At 44.4% G+C, this 15919-nt stretch overlaps 1 protein-coding gene across 1 annotated transcript; it reads right to left on the bottom strand.

Moving 5' to 3' along the window:
* Positions 1-1390: 1390 nt before the first annotated feature.
* Positions 1391-3968, bottom strand: Smim35 (small integral membrane protein 35). The gene is made up of 4 exons (XM_076841842.2): positions 3920-3968; positions 3189-3335; positions 2238-2271; positions 1391-1525 (listed from the first exon to the last, which is right to left on the bottom strand). The coding sequence occupies exons 1-4, from the start codon at positions 3966-3968 to the stop codon at positions 1426-1428; spliced, it is 330 nt and encodes a 109-aa protein (XP_076697957.2). The 3' UTR covers positions 1391-1425.
* Positions 3969-15919: the final 11951 nt, after the last annotated feature.

The raw sequence follows: 15919 nt of genomic DNA, 5'->3' as shown, positions 1-15919 counted from the left end.
GCCTGGGGCTCCTGGTGGCCTTGGTGCTAGACAATGGCAGAGAAGCCAGGGCTGTAGTTGTGTCAGCAGGTTTCAACAGCCACCGCTGCTGATGTGAGGATCCCCTCTCATGTCCTGCTCCATCCACAGCTGCCTGGGGACTCAGCCCCTCTGGATAGAACAACAGCATCATCAAGGACCGACTAAGTCAACACCCCAGGGCCAGCTCCGCCTCTGGCCCAGTAGGTCCCTCTACCCGAAGGAGTGATGACTAGCAAGGCACATTGTCCTGCTGTCCTTCAGGCGACAGCTGTTTCTTCCTTTCTCTTGTTCTTATCTGCTTCTCTCAGCCTTGCCTGGGTTCCTCTTTCTGCTTTCTCCACTCCACCACTCCACCACTTTCTGCTTCCCAGGGCCGGCTTGGCTCAGGAAACCCAGGGCACTGGGAGATCCTGTCCCCTGTGCCCCATGCCCACCCTGGCGCAGGAGCCCAGGCAACTGGGACATTTCTAGTCTATTCTCAGAACCACCAATCTAAATTGAGAGCTAACCACATTCGGGAGGCACTGAGGCCTGTCACGGAGGGAGAGCAGTCCCAGGGCAGGGAGTAGAGCCAGGTAGAGGGCAGCAATTCCAGGGGAAGAATGGAAAGTGCCAGAACCAAGCACAGAGGGAGGCAGGGCAGAGTAAAGGCTGAACTCTGTCTTCAGAGAAGTTGTCCTCTGATGGGAAGGTTAAAAACCCTGTCTGGAGTCCCACCTCTATTTCCATAGAACTTTGCCCAGTGAAGATATGACTGTCTTTCCAGCCCCTGGTGTCAACCCTGTAAGAGGAAGTGATGGGACACGCCACCTGAGGCGCTCCCTCTGGAGTCTGGGGGCTCCTCCCACACTGTAGGGTGTGGCTTGGCTGCTCAGGATGCCTCAGCAACTCCTGCAGGCTCAGGGCCTCCTGGAGTCCGGTCCTTCTCCCTGCGTGGCCGCCTCGCTGGTTCCTGTGAGAAGGCTGCTGCCACCTGGCCAGTCCCTCCCCAGAGGCCTGACTCTCCCCAGGACTCTCAGGTCACAGGCTAGTGAAGTATCCAAAGAAGACCCCTCATCCTCCACATGCAGAGGCCAGGCCAGGTCTTGAGGACCCAGAAGAGGGAGAGCAGTCCAGTAGAGCCCAGGATGGTCAGGAGCTAAGCCAAGAGTCTGTTCCTAGAAAAGAAAAGGGAGCAGGGAAGAGAAGAGGTGTGAGAAGGTTCTTCTAAACCATGTTACCTAGTGACGCTTCTTCCCAGCAAGAAAGAAGGCACTAAATCATCTCTGAATTTTGAGTGGTCCTTGGCGCTAGGCGTGGGTGCCTGGACCCCCTTAGGACTTTATTTGGACTTGAGATTCACTCAGGAGTTCTGCAGCTTTTCACTCACCTCTCCCAGGCTCTAGAAGCCAGGTGCTGCCCCCGTCAGACTAGCCCGTTGGAGAACTTCATGTAGCCGCCATCTGGACTGCTGATATGGCCACTGATGGTGAAGGGTGGCCCCACTTCCAGATCCTTAAGGCTCCTGAGAAAGGTTATCTTATTAAGCTCCTAGAGCTGAGAACCCAGCCTCTCCCTGGGGCTGCGTATCCCTGGTCTAGACATAGAAGACATTCCTGGCTGTGGGGCCCTCTCCAGGTAGCTGACTCACTGACTTATCTTCCAGAATAGGACTAGTCCCATTTCTCAGGAGGAGCAGGACTGCAGGAAATAGGTGAGATGACTCAGCCCAAGAGGACCTTCTGACTCCAGCTCCCCTCCTCCCTTTCTTTCATTGCCCCTGTTTTAACACCATACTGTGCCAAAGATGGCATTGTTCATGATCACACCAGTCTCCGGCATAGACAGTGAAATGCTCGAGGACAGAGAGAATACCTAGCCACCTTTGTCCCCTTAGGAATGCATAAAACAATACCGGCCACACTAGAATCTTACCAAATAAATGATGAATGGATGGGTGGATGGATAGATGGATGGGTGGATGGATAGAGGGATGGACGTTCCCTGCCTGAGAATGATCCCTGCTAAGAGGATCACTGTCATTAGGATCTCACATGGTTCTCTCTATGCTCAAGTTTTTCATGGAACTTTTCCAAATGGATTCTATTTGGTTTGTGTAGGGGTACGGAAAGGAGATGGGAAGGGAAACAGTAAGTTCTGGCTCCATCTTTGAGTCTTTCTTCATCATACTTAACCCCCAGTGCACACCCCACCCAGATCGGCTCTGTACTACTCACCGGATTTGGTACAAGTTGAAGACAAAATTAGGCCCTGGGAAAACAACCAAAAAGAGAGTTAGTGCCTCCAGGGAAACTGCCAGGACCCTTCCAGAATGATCTGGTGCTCCCTCACCCCTGTCTGGAGGAGCAGATGACTAGGCCTTGGGATGCCGTGTGAGGGTCCGAGGCTTCTCAGGGCCCTGCCCCTGTTGGGAGGGAGGCAGTACCAGCCTAGAGAACCAGGCCTCCTTGGTTTCAATCCCACTCCATTCTTTTCCACCCCTGTGACTTTAGCCTCACATCCTCTTCTACTTCAAAATGGAAGCTATAATAACTTTGTCCTCGTGTGGAATTTTTTAAAAAGAATAATATTAGGCAAAACATTGTAGGTGCTTAACAAGTATTTGTAGACACCAGTTAAAGTTTACTATAGATCTAAGAAATTTTCACTACCTCTCGTCATTCCATCATGTCCCTCCCACTTTCCCAGAATCCTATGAAAAGCACAGATTTGTCCCCAGATTTGAGAACACCACAGTGAATTCCAGGAGACTCCCAGGGAAGCCAGAACGTCGGCACGCTTCGGAGAGGACCCAGGACCCACGGATGGGGCAGGGTCTCCCAGGAGCCAGACAGGACCACTTGGAACTTGGCCTGCCAGTCCCTTGCCCTTGGCCTTGAGGGCCCACACAGGCCCCTGGGAGAGACCCCTGTGGGCCATGAAGAAAGGGGAAGCTGGCTGTTTGCTGGGGTGGGAGGAGCCCCCATTCTTTCAATAAAGGTCACACTGCCCCACCCCAGCCACTTCAACTCTCAGCTACGCAGTCAAGGCTTCACCACGGAACTGCCACAGGAAAGACTTTTGCATCCCGCAGTGCTTCAGGGCTGGCAGTTCCGCCGCCTTGGCAACCGCTACAGGACAGGTGGGGCCGGGCAGAGCTGGGGTGACGGGGGCCAGTGCTCACTTACCCTCCCAGCAGTACCCACGCTGGTACCACTTGGCCAGGCTGTAGCCGAGGATGGACACGAGCAGCAGTGACAGCCCCACGCTGAGGATCAGGCCCAAGGTGCTAATGGAGTCCTCCCCTGCAGAGGGACACAGCAGCCTCAAGTCCTCTCACAGCCCCTTGCACTGGCTGACCTGCACCGTGGGCCACTGCCCATCAAAGTCACTGTCCCCTGGAAGTCTCAATCAGAGCTAGTTCACTCAGCCCGGCCACACTACCACATAAAACTCAGATACTTAAATTGCTAGAGTGAGACATGCAATAGTTAATCCAAAGGAAGTGATAACAGCTTGGAGCTGGGAGGCCTTCCTGAATCCACAGGCATTCTGCTGATGGAAAAGTCATTGCTCTTGGGGGATGAGCCCGGGACATCCAGCCTTGGTGTGAGTGAGGTGGCTGGGAGGGGCAGGCTGGAAACACCCAAGAGCTCAGACCCGAGGAGGAGCTGCTTCCCCTGCCCGCTCTTCAAAGCCCATGTGCCCAGCAGCAGGGTGAACCCTGGGCTCTGTCTGCTGCTGGTACTTGCCCCTTCTTCCCTTTTTGTGGTATGAGCACTTGGCTAAATTTATATTTTGTTTGTAAAGCTTCACCAAGAGAAGGAAACAGACGGGGCCAGAGACGAGAGAAGCAGAAGCAGAGGGAGACAAGGTTCTCAGGAGAGGCTGAGGGTAGGCGCACCATGGGGCAACCCACCTGGAGTCAGGGTGCTCATGAAGGGGAGAGCAGACCCCTCCAGCCCCATGAGGCACAGGACTGTGGCAGAGCACGATGATTTGCCTCCTTGACCTAATAATGACTTGAGGGGTGTTGCCAAGAGATCAAGAGGTGCACTGGTCAGGCCCAGGCCCTGGGTGCTGGCTAGCATATGAAGTCCAGCTCTGTCATTTGCCAACTCTGGGGCCCATGTCGCTCCCCACACCTTGCTAACAGTTAATTGCCGTGATGCGAAGTGAGACTAAAATAAGTACACATAGAGTTATTGTGATGATGAAGGGAGATGTTGAGGAAGGAACGCTGAGAAGAGGGCCTGGCACACACTAAGTGCTTAATAGATGCTGGTCGTATCATTGTTGTTGCTGTCATTTACATTATCAATAATGCAAATACATTTTTATTGGCTTTTTATTTATCCTGGTGGTGGGGATTGAGCCCAGGGGCACTTTATCATTAAGACACATCCACCAACCCTTTTAATTTTTTTATTCTGAGATAGGGTCTCACTCAGTTGCTAAGGCTGGCTTTGAACTTTCGATCCTGCTGCCTCAGCCCCCCAGGTGGCTGGGATTACAGGTGTGTACCACTGCACCCACTTGCGAGTACATTTTTAAATACTTCACAGTTCTCCCCACCCACACCTTTCTGTCTTTCATGCCCCTTGGTCCTTGCTGTTAAAGCAGCCATGTGAAAAGAACATGACCACCAGATGCAGAGAAAAGGGAGTCTCTCCTCTGTCTTTAAGGGATCTGTCCCCTGGAAATCTCAATCAGAGCTAGTTCACTCAGTCCAGGCCCTTAGAGAAACACAAAGAATTCACAGTATAGACAAAAAATAAGTGAGCCTAAGATTTACCTTCTTGGTCAAGCTGTTATTGCAGTTTAGCCTACCTGGCCAATATAATTACTAATATTATTTCCTCCCCTGGGATCCTCCAGCAGCTCAAGAGCTGGATAAAAAGAGGAAGCAAGACATGACACAGTCTAAGGAAAAAAGGTATAGGGAGCGACCACCAGTTTCTCACTGGGGGGTTCTTCTTCCTGCGGAGGAGGGTGTAAGCCACCTGAGAACTTAAAGTCTGAAATAATTAGTGAAGAACAAAAGACAAAGAGTCAGAAATGTATTTACAAAAGCAGAGCCCCCTGATAGGTCCATTCCACACGAGAGCTGGAACTAGACAAAGGAAAGACGCTCTGGTGGTTTATTTAAGGGGGTACATTAAAGGCAGGGATAAGGTTTAGGGGCAGAGTCTTGCTTCAGGATATCTTGTAGTTAGCAGGTTGATTGGCGTCTTGGCAGGTCATACCTGTCTCAGGTGCTGAATGGGACTTGGCAGAGCGGGGTAGGAATTCACAATGTGTCAGGGCAGTTAACCAGAGGAAGGGTCCACTGGTCATTCCCAGACAGATGCTCCTACCACTAGGCTTGATGCTCAGTGGCCCACATGAAGCCCATGGATGGCTCCCCACAGAAAGGCTTAGCCCATGCCAATACTGGAGTCCAGCACAGGAGCCCGCCACAGTGCCCCAACCCAGAACCCAAGAACAGCTTAGAAGCGGCTGCGATGGTCTGAACTCATCCTCCAAAATTCATGTTTAAATGTAATTGCTAATGTGATGCCATGTAAGGACAGAGCAGTCACAGGATGCCTTGTTGAAACAGACAGCAGCCCTTACCAGACACCAAACCTGCCGGAACCTTGATCTTGGACTTCCCAGCCTCCAGAACTGTGAGAAATAAATTTCTATTCTTTACAAATTAGCCCCAGTCTCAGGTATTTTGTTATAGCAGTAGGAATGGAGGAGAAGCAGAGCAGTGGCCTGTTGAACTAGAAGGTGCCTGAGGGGAAGCAGCTGCAGGCGGGTGGGGAGGGGATTGGACCATGAAGCAGCCCTTTTGAGGCCAAGCAGTTCTTCTTTTAATATTTATTTTTTAGGTGTAGATAGACACAACACAATGCCTTTATTTTTATGTGGTGTGAGGATCGAACCCGGGTCCCCTCTGTGCTAGGCGAGCGCTCTACTGCTGAGCCACAGTCCCAGCCTCTCTGGAAGTATTTGATCTCATCTTCTCTGCGCCAGGCACTGTTGCAAGCACCTGAATTACAGCAATAAGTAGAGCCAATAAAAATCCTTGTCTTTATGGAGCGTGCATACCAGTGGAGGAAACAGGCAAAGCACAAAGGAATAAATTACATGGCACCCGAGAAGGAGGTGCCTGCTAGGAGTGGGGAAGCAGAGAGAGTACTGTGAGGGTGGAGGGGACATTTTAAATAAAGCGGTCAGGGAAGGCCTTGTGGAGAAGGCACAACTGAAGAGCAGAGATGTAAAGTAGGTGAGAGAGAGAAAGAGAGAGAGACGGGGGGTGGGGGGCCATGCAGATACCAGGTAGGAACGTGCTAGGCCGCAGAAGCAGTAGGTACAAGGGAGGCAGGAGCAGGCCCCGCAGGCCCAGGAGCACAGGGCAGCCCTAGTGGTGAACCAGAGAGCAGTAGAGGAGGTGGTTACAGGAACCACTCCTGGGGTTCCTGGAAGGCAATGAGGGGAACTTGGCTTTTCCTCCTAACATGATGGGGAGTCCTAGAGGACTTAGAGAAAGGACATGACCTGAAGTTTTGAAAAGATGTCACCAGCTTGCTACTGTGTGTTAAGAATAGACAGGGCGGAGATGACTGAAGACGTGTTACTGAGGCAACTGAATAACCCCTGCAGCTTCACCTGCTATAAATTAACTTAAAAATCATTAATTTGGGAGGTCACACCACTGGACGATACGTTATTAGTCTCCTACTGGCTTTGCTGTAGGCAGCACTTCTAATGTGGGTTTTGATGGGAACGGTTGCCTAGGTTACTGTGCAGGGACCTGAAGGCCACTTTTGCTGAAAACACTGACTCTTCCCTTGGGCCTGCCGAGGTCCCGTGGGTGGCTGCAGCAGGATGAAAAGCTTGTCACCTCTGCCTTCATATTGTGTCTGTTGCCTTTGCTGCCTTAACCTTTGGGTCAGATTTTACTCATCTCTGCATGTAGATGGGGACGTTCTTTCCAATGTTGATCAGCTGAGAAATGTTTTGTCCAGAACTATAATATAGGGTTAAGTTGACCTAGACTTACCAAGTCTCTTTTTTTCCCTCTTCAAGACAAAAACCATCTATCACCTGCCATGTCCAGAAACACCAGACCATGAAAGAAGCAAAAAGAGGTAGAACCCTAGTTCCTAGAAGATCTCAGCCTGTTTCCAAAAAAGACATGAATATTCCTCCCCTTCCTTAGCCTCTCTCCCTCATTATTCCTGACCTGTATCTGTAACCCTTCAACTCCTTGGAGTTGAGAAGTTGATTTGCAAGCACAGCTCCTGCTTCTTTATTCTTTGGACACTATTTGAATAAAGTTCTTTCCTTTCCCATCACCTCTTGAGTCTCTGGCTTTATCAAGTGGCAGCAGAATCAGATTTTTTTTTTCTGTTATAGAAAATCAGAAAAGGGGGGCTAACTGCAAACATCTAAGCAAGCAATGATCTTTGCAAGAAAGTAGGGCAAGAACTAAGATGAGGTCAAAGAAAGGTCATCTATGTGGGTGATCAAGAGAGGGAGAGTGACCTAAAAGTTCAGGTCTTTAAGAACTAGGGAGTAGTGACCCAGTGGGCCGGGCCCGTGACTCAGCACAGTGTGATAAATATACTGGTAGTGTTTGTGGAAGTTGGGGTTTTGAAGGGTTTCATCAGAGGAATGTCAACCAGGGGTTGAAAGTACCAGAGGAAAGCACCAGCAGGGGAGTCCCGGGCCTTCCTGACATCCAGAGGAGAGGCAAGGGAGCAGCTATCTCTGTTTGCTGCTCTTTGACCACCCCTCCTCCTCCCAGGAGCGCCTTTGGCCTACAGGAGCTGGCCTTTAGAGGATGTTCCCTTAAGTAACATTCCTAGTCGCCCTTTATCTACCCTTTCACTTTTATTATAAAATGTTTCATGCATGTAAGTACATAGAATACCATAATTAACATCCATGTAGTTATTACCAATTTTAAAAAGGTTCTAAAATTTGCCATTCTTTCTCCTAAAGCATCTCAATCTCAGAGTAGTCCTTTCTTCTCACTCCCTTTAAGTAACTGGTCTCCCAAATTTGTTTATCTTTCCTATGCACATTTTTAATTCTGTCGCTTCATAGTTTTTTCCATAAATCCTATAAAAATGATAGTAGAAATACTTCTGCTTCCAGCCATCATGGAATAATAGGGACCCAATTTACACTCCCATCTTCAATAACTAGAAAACCAAGCAAAATGTGTAAAACAAGTTCAAGGTAGTAAAGGACGGTGGTCCTGAGGAAGAAAATGAAGTGAGCCATCCTCTGAGATTGCCCAGTTTACTGTCCAGGTGAATTTCCAAAACCTAGTACAGGGAGGAGGAACCCACAGAAAGCCCAGCTCAGTCTGAAGTTGAGGAGACAAAATTTGGAAATCAAGGCAGTTAGCCAAAACCCCAGAGAGGAGGGAGCTGGACAGAGAGAATGATTTCCAGAAACCTATCAGCAAAGGGGACCTCAGAGTCTTAGGCTGTGGCTTGTCTTTTAGTTTTACTTTTTTTTTTTTTTTTTTTGGAGCAGATTTTTAACTTTTATTTTGGTCCAATTTGTCCATATTTATATTTCTTATAAATCTTAGAAAACTCATCACTAGTTGGATATATACCCAAGTTTTAAAGTTTGTTTTTAATAGTTATACTTTACCCAGCGTTCATTTGTTATTATATCCATTCCATAATTTTTATATGGAAAATTCATTTTCTTTCTTTTCCCTAATACTCTTTATTGCTGCTGCATTCAAGTTTAACACAAATGTACGCTTCTTTTTCTGGACTTAATACTATCTTCTGCTGCCATAAGTGTCTATCATTTACCATTCCTACATTGTTTTACTTATCTATGGGCTCATAATATATCTTGATAGCTGGTAAAATTAACCACTTCAACTTATCCTCCCTCAAAAGCATATTAGTTATTTCGCTACTTTGTTCTTTCTTGCAAATTTTGACATTAGTTTTCAAGGTTAATGAAACTATGTATAGAATTTTGGTTAGAATGGTAATGGACATATAGGTTCATTTGGGTAAAGCTAATATATTTATTATACTTAATCTTCAAATCTATGAATATAACACATTTTTCATTTATTTGGGCCATTTTTTAAGAGAGAGTGAGAGAGGAGGGAGAGAGAGAGAGAGAGAGAGAGAGAGAGAGAGAGAGAGAGAGAGAATTTTTAATATTTATTTTTTTAGTTATTGGCGGATACAACATCTTTGTATGTGGTGCTGAGGATCGAACCCGGGCCGCACGCATGCCAGGAGAGCACACTACCGCTTGAGCCACATCCCCAGCCCCTGGGCCATTTTTAATATAATGTGTAATTTCTCCTTTAAATGTTTGTTCCTCCTTTTTAAAAAATGTGTTTCTATATATTTATGGTGTTGTTGCAACTATAAATGGGAGCTTGCCTTGTATATATATTGGTCTTACATGTAGCAATGTTATGAACTCTCATTCTGATAGTCTTGGATACAAAGATTATACTGTCCACAAATAAAAGGTAATTTGGTCTCTTAGTGTATGTTATTATATGTTTAAATTCACTTTTTGTTTTATTGTATTTATTAGAATTTTCAGTGGAATGCATTTTAAAATCTCCAAATTCCCCCCAAGTATCACTTTAGTTTCATACCTTAAGGAATGAAGACATGTAGTATTTTTACCTTTATCTGACCTAAATGTTTTGGAATATCTTCTTAGACATCCTCTATAACCCATGAGTTCTCTGGCAGTGACTTTTTAGTTTCCAAATAGATATAGTAGAGTGAGTATCTTTAGGTGGTTTATTAAGATAGATGTTGACTATATTGTCATGCCTATTACTCTTCATAAGAAAAGAGAGTAACAATTTAATCTCATAAGGCTCAATGCTTTCCTGTAATTTGTGAAATCAAAAGAGTTTTTGAAAACTCATTCTGTAGAAGGTAAAACATCTGAAATTATTATAAATGCTATTGAAGATTCATATTAAAGATTTAACATTAATAATTAAAGTGTTTTTTTGCATTTTTCATACTTTAGTCTTAGATATTTATTTCTGACCTATCTTGTAGTTGACTGGTTCTTTTCCAGTCATTTCTAAATCTGCTATTGAACCATCCTTTCTGTTCTTAATTTCAATTATTATATTTTTCATTTCCAGAATTTCTATTTAATTCTTTTTAATAATTTTCAATTATTTCTCACAATTTCCTGTCATATCTCTTAATTTCATATTATTTGATATGCCTCTTTCCTATATTTTTATTGGTAGTTCTAGGGTTGATGTCTCTATCTTATCAGAGCCATGTGTAAGTTAAAAGAAAAGAATAAATAAAGGTATACCATGTAAAATACTAATCAAAAGAAACCAAAGTGACATATTTATATCAAAGTCGATTTTAGAGCAAGAAATATTACCAAGAATACAGAAGGATGTCTTATGATAAAAGTACCAATTCCTCAAGAGGACATAGCAATCCTAAATGTGCAAGTATCTTCACTATATGACTTTAAAATTCAAGAAGAAAAATTGATAGAATTGAAATAAATGCTAGAAAAGTCCATTATAATTATAAGAGAAGTCAACTCTTCTCTCCGTAATTACTGAACAGGAAATCAGTGAAGTTATAGAAGATACAAACAATTCTACAACCCAACTCAATCTTGTAGACATTTACAGACCATTATATCAAACACCTGCTGAAAATACATTGTTTTCAAGGACACATGAAACATTCATCAAAATAGATCATATGTTAAAACATAAAACTGGTTTCAATACATTTTAAAAGACTGAAATCATACACAGCACATTCCTTGACCACTGCATTATATTGAAAATAGACAACAAAAAGATATCAGGAGAATTTCCCAACATTTAGAAATTAAACAACACATTTCTGAATACCTCAGAGGTAAAAGAAATATCACAGAGAATATTGGAAATACTTAAACCGAATGATATTGAAAACACAACAGTCTGAAAAATACGAGCAGGCAGTCCAAAGCAGCTGGAATTCATAGGACAGAGGTGAGATTTGTGCAGATAAGAAACCCCAGAAAGTACAGAAGGGCCCTCAAGGAGTGGCTCAGTGCACGTGTGTTCTCAAACTACCCGCGGCCAGAGAGGAGATCACGTAAAGGAAGAGTTAAGAACCGTATCTAGAATAGACATCATTAAAAACTTTGGGGAACAAGGCCTGTTCCCAAAACCAGACTGGAAAGACTTATATTCACAGGGGATTTGATAGAGAGTGAATAATATTTTGCCACAGGATGGTCCTAGGCCAAACATTGCTCTGCACCCACCTAACAGATCACAAAACAAAAGGGGTCAAACTGTTTCCAAATAAACTTAACTGCTTCCCAGAATATTTATAGGGAAACAAAAATACCCAGTACTCAGGCAAGCTAAAATCCACAAGATCTGCCTCCAATCAAACCAATTTGTCAGACAAATAAAAGGTCTAGATTTAGTCACCCCAACAAATGGCATAGCAACCACACAAGCAAACACAAAGTAGATAAAACCCAGAGGAACAAAGACACTGGCCAAGAACAAACACCACTCCAGTAACAGAGGAATTTTCTAAAAATGGTTTCTTCTCTAGAATCCACTTAACAAAAACATAATTAAAACAAAGGAAATGAGATGTTAAGGAAACAAATTAAGAACAAAATAATGTCAGTATAGAGATAATACGTTCAATAGAAATAACAAGAACTAAAATAGAGAACAATAGGGTAGGGTAGAATAGACATCATTAAAAACTAAATTACTAACAGAAGGAGCTTGAGATAAGCATAAAGGATGGGGAAGAAAAACACCAAGAAATCAAAGCAATTAGAGAAAAAGCTAGCAGTTATGGAAGACACAGATAATCTAGGCTAAGGAATATGGGCAACCCTGAGATAGAGAACTCAAAAAATTAAATAGAAAGCGCTTTCCAAGCTATAAAAGAATTTCCCTGAAATGAGAGGAGAAAGAGAATCTGTAAACAAAGAATGTAAAAAGTTCTAAGAAAATCTGCTTCAGAACACTCAAGATACAGCCTAATTAAAGTGCTTTCCCAGGTGTTCAGCTGGTTTGCTCAACACCATACCCACTGTCTGTATTCAGCCTGACGCTGCTGCTGGGACCCTGCTGCTGGGACCCTGCAGGCATTCCTTCTGGTAAGCTGACTGACGCCTGCTAACAGCCGGTGACAGAGACAGGACTACTTTTGCCTGTTTGCTTCCTGTTGTCTTCCTGTGGATTTCATGCTACCATCAGCATTCCCTAATGCTGACATTCCAGCATTTCTTCTAGCATCAGTCTATTTTGCAGTTTTTCCAAATTCATAGAACCAATTTCATGACTTCCTACCTCTGCCCCAGAAATAGTGCACCAGTCTGCCTAAGCCTCCTCCTCTCAGAGTTGTGAGGGTGTCCTCCAGGCTCTGTGTTTTAACACTCCCAAGCTCTTCCCTTTATTCCCCAGACCTAAAGCTGGTAGCTCCTGCCTGTGATTGCTACCCATAATACTTAGCGTTCTCTAGCTACCTTTTCAGTTCCCTAGTTAATAATTCTCCATAATAAATTATCTCTGTTCCAATAACTAATACGGTTTCTTTTTTCGTACTAGATCCTGACTGTCTGGAAGAAATATGAAAATATCTTGGGAAACCGGCAGGGGGATGCAGCATAATTTAGGTTGGCCTCAGATTTCTTCACAGAAACTTAATGTTAGGAGATAATGGAGCAGAGTCTATAAGGTTTTAGGGGAGAAAAAAAAAAGGTGAAACTCCAAAAGATTTTACAAAGGCAAGAGGTTGTTAAAATATAAAAGCAGCAGACAGATATTCCCAAATATGAAGGAACTTAATAGAATAGGTACATGCTTTCCTTGCACCCAGCTTCTACTGGTTGGTGGGCAGCACCAGGTCAGTTCTTAGCAAGTAAGAAGGATGACCGTGGAGAAGTGCTGCTCCACACAAGGTGTCTGATTCCAAGTTGGGAGGACGGTGGCCACGAGGAGGGACAGACCAGTGTGGGAGTCAAGGCTGAGCAAGAAGAAGTGGGCATCTATGTAGAGAGCAAGGGAAGCCTGTGGGGTGCCGGGTTTCTGTTCTCGCGACTAAAAGGCTCAGGGGTCACTCTAGTTGAACTGGGCTGACTGGGCTGCACGAAATAACCACACAAGAGACACAAATACCTTTTTCTTTGGGGTCGCTGTGACGGCTCCTCTGACCTTAAGGGTCCGCAGAAAGAGAGAGAGAGAAAGCACTCGCTGACCCCTTTTATTGAGGAGAAGCTATTCAAATGAGGCAAGGGGTCAGGTTTCAGGGGGCTGAGTCTATCTTCATGATGTCCACTGTCAGCAGGTTGACTGACACCTGGGTAGGCCACACCCCAGGGCACAGTAAGAGAAGGGGACACACCAAGGCACTCCCATGGAAGATTCTATCCCAAACAGGGCAAGGGGTGATATTACAAAGGAACAGGTGAGCGTAGCTTCACCCATGGGGCTGTAGCAAGACACACCCATTTCTGTGACTGAGCGCCTCAGCACCCAGCTGGGGAGTGTAGCTCAGTCACCCGGAAGGTTGGCCTCCCACAGTGGGGCATGAGAGCCCAGGCAGGGTGAAGAGGGCATCCCTGGAAAAGCCATCTGGCCCGTGAAGTCAGGACCTGAATGAGATGAAGAGGAGGACATCCATGGCCAGGCTGGGGAAGGTGGCCCAGAAAGCGGAGTCAAAGACCACACGGGGTGAGGCCATGACTGGGCTTCCCAGTAGGAGGTGACTGCCTGAGCAGAGGGAGATGGGCATCAGTGCTGGAGGGGAGATGGCGGCAGAAACAGGGCATTGATTACGTGCAGGGGATTAATTAAATGAATAAATATATTGAGAATAATGAAAGCCAGATTTCATACGCTGGGGAAAAAAGAATTATAAATACAAAAAGAGAAACTTAGAATAAACCCTGTGGTGTTGGATTAGAACTGAAGTCGCTGGTGTGGATAAAGGCTTTCCACCTATAAAAATAGAAATAAATGTAGATGTGTACGTATGTGTGTTTGTGTGCCTCGGTTCACCAAGAGGCTTGGGAGCAGCAATTTCCCAATATCACTGAGCACGTCCACCACCAACATTTTGGCTTCCAAAAGCCATTTTACACTCAAAGAGACCAAGGCTCCTTGGAGAAATAACTGCTTTCAGGGCAGGCAGGGAGAGATCAGGGAAAACCTGACTCCTCTTCCTGCACTAAAACAAGAAGAAAGGGCACAGAGAGTAATAAAAATGTGTCCAAAAGATACATAAGCCAGCTATTTGGCAAATCATTTATCATTTGAGCATCAAAATAAATAACAGTAGTAACAATCCACTGAATAAAACAGAAGCTTTAAGTCCATGCAGACATTAATCACTCAGTTGATTAAAAGTATAACGCACACAGTGACGTTTACAGAGTTTTCAAGTATTCCACACAAGATGTTTATTAGTTATAAAGAGGACAAAAAGCTGTAACTTCACAGAGGGGCAAAATCCCCCTTCATCATCAGTGATAACACTCAATGATGTCCCCGGGAGGATGCAAGAACCCGGACCACATCGTGGGCATTCCTCCAAAGATGTCACCTGAATATGACCATGGAGAAGCAGCCTACAGACTCACATAAGCAGAGGGGCAGATGATAGCTGCAGTGTGATATAGAATAGGGGTCATAAAAGTCAAGAGAGGAGGGAGGAACGTTCCTCACTGAAGCCCACTGAAAAGACATGGAGACTCAATCAACTCTGAACCGGATCCTTTCACTACACAAAACCTTAATTGGGCAAAAGACTTGAAGCAGTGAGGGTTAGATGGAAGCAGTGAACTGATGTTCATTTCCTGACTTTGATCATTGGATCGTGGTTATGTAGGGAATGAGTCTTTATGGGAAACTGGTTCTGGAGTATTCTGAAGTGATGGGACATTGGGTGAGTAACTGACTCTCGGACCACTCAGGAAAAAAAATTAGGGGTGGTTTTCTGTTTGCTTTTATATGTATTTTATATATATTTTATATATACAATATTATATAATTGTATGTTTACAATTATTTAACAATGAAAAACCATGATTTTTAAATGTATTTTGCTATATTTTGGATTTTAAGTGTCCCCCGAAGGCCCTTGTGTGATAGACTTGGTCCCCATTGTGGTGCCACTGTGCTGGAAACGTTCTGAGGTGACAGATTTTCAGGTCACTGGGGAGGTGTCCCTGAAGGGGATGGTGACATCCCAGCCCCCTCCTCTTCCTTTTATTTTCATTTCCTAGCCACGAGATAAGTGTTTTTGCTCTACCTCATGCTCCCACCACAAGATGCCACCACAGACTCGAAGCAGCAGCACCAGGACTGACACCTCTAATGTTATGAGCAAAATAACCTTTTCTCTTTCTAAGTGCATTATCTCAGGTATTTGCTACAGTAACGGAAAGCTGACTAACACACAGTTGGTCTCTCTTTACTGGCTAAGTCCCTAAGACAATACATATATGAAAAACAAGTGAACATAGACAAATTATCATATATATATATATATATATATATATATATATATATATATATATATTTTTTTTTTTTTTTTTTTTCTGGACACATGTAGAAGAAAAATAATGTTATGACCTTGGAAAGGAATCGGACTGTGGTTGGAAAGAGCTTTTATTTTTCATTTTACATCTTCCTACAAGGTATTACCAGGCATGCATATTATTCTAACAACAAAACAAAAAGTACCCCAAAAAATCAAGAGTTTTCTAGAAAGTGGGATTATGTGCCATTTTAATTTTTCTTAATCTCTTGCATTCAAAATCTAATAAATAATAAAAACTGTTCAACATTTGGATGTGTACACACTGATTTCTTTTTAGTTTTCTCTCTTTAATATGGTAAAAA

The sequence above is a fragment of the Callospermophilus lateralis genome, chromosome 2, assembly GCF_048772815.1.
Source record: "Callospermophilus lateralis isolate mCalLat2 chromosome 2, mCalLat2.hap1, whole genome shotgun sequence".
Lineage (NCBI taxonomy): Eukaryota > Metazoa > Chordata > Mammalia > Rodentia > Sciuridae > Callospermophilus > Callospermophilus lateralis.
The sequence above is the reverse complement of the archived record's forward strand: the minus strand, read 5'-3'. Positions and strand labels throughout refer to the sequence as shown.

Bases quoted from the DNA above. Each gene is read 5' to 3' on its own strand.
- Smim35 (XM_076841842.2), bottom strand. From the start codon at position 3,968: ATGGGGCTGGAGGGGTCTGCTCTCCCCTTCATGAGCACCCTGACTCCA. The intron at 2,272-3,188 runs GTAAGTGAGCAC...TTGTTTTCCCAG, and splicing joins GCGTGGGTACTGCTGGGAGG to GGCCTAATTTTGTCTTCAAC. The intron at 1,526-2,237 runs GTGAGTAGTACA...AACCTTTCTCAG, and splicing joins TTCAACTTGTACCAAATCCG to GAGCCTTAAGGATCTGGAAG.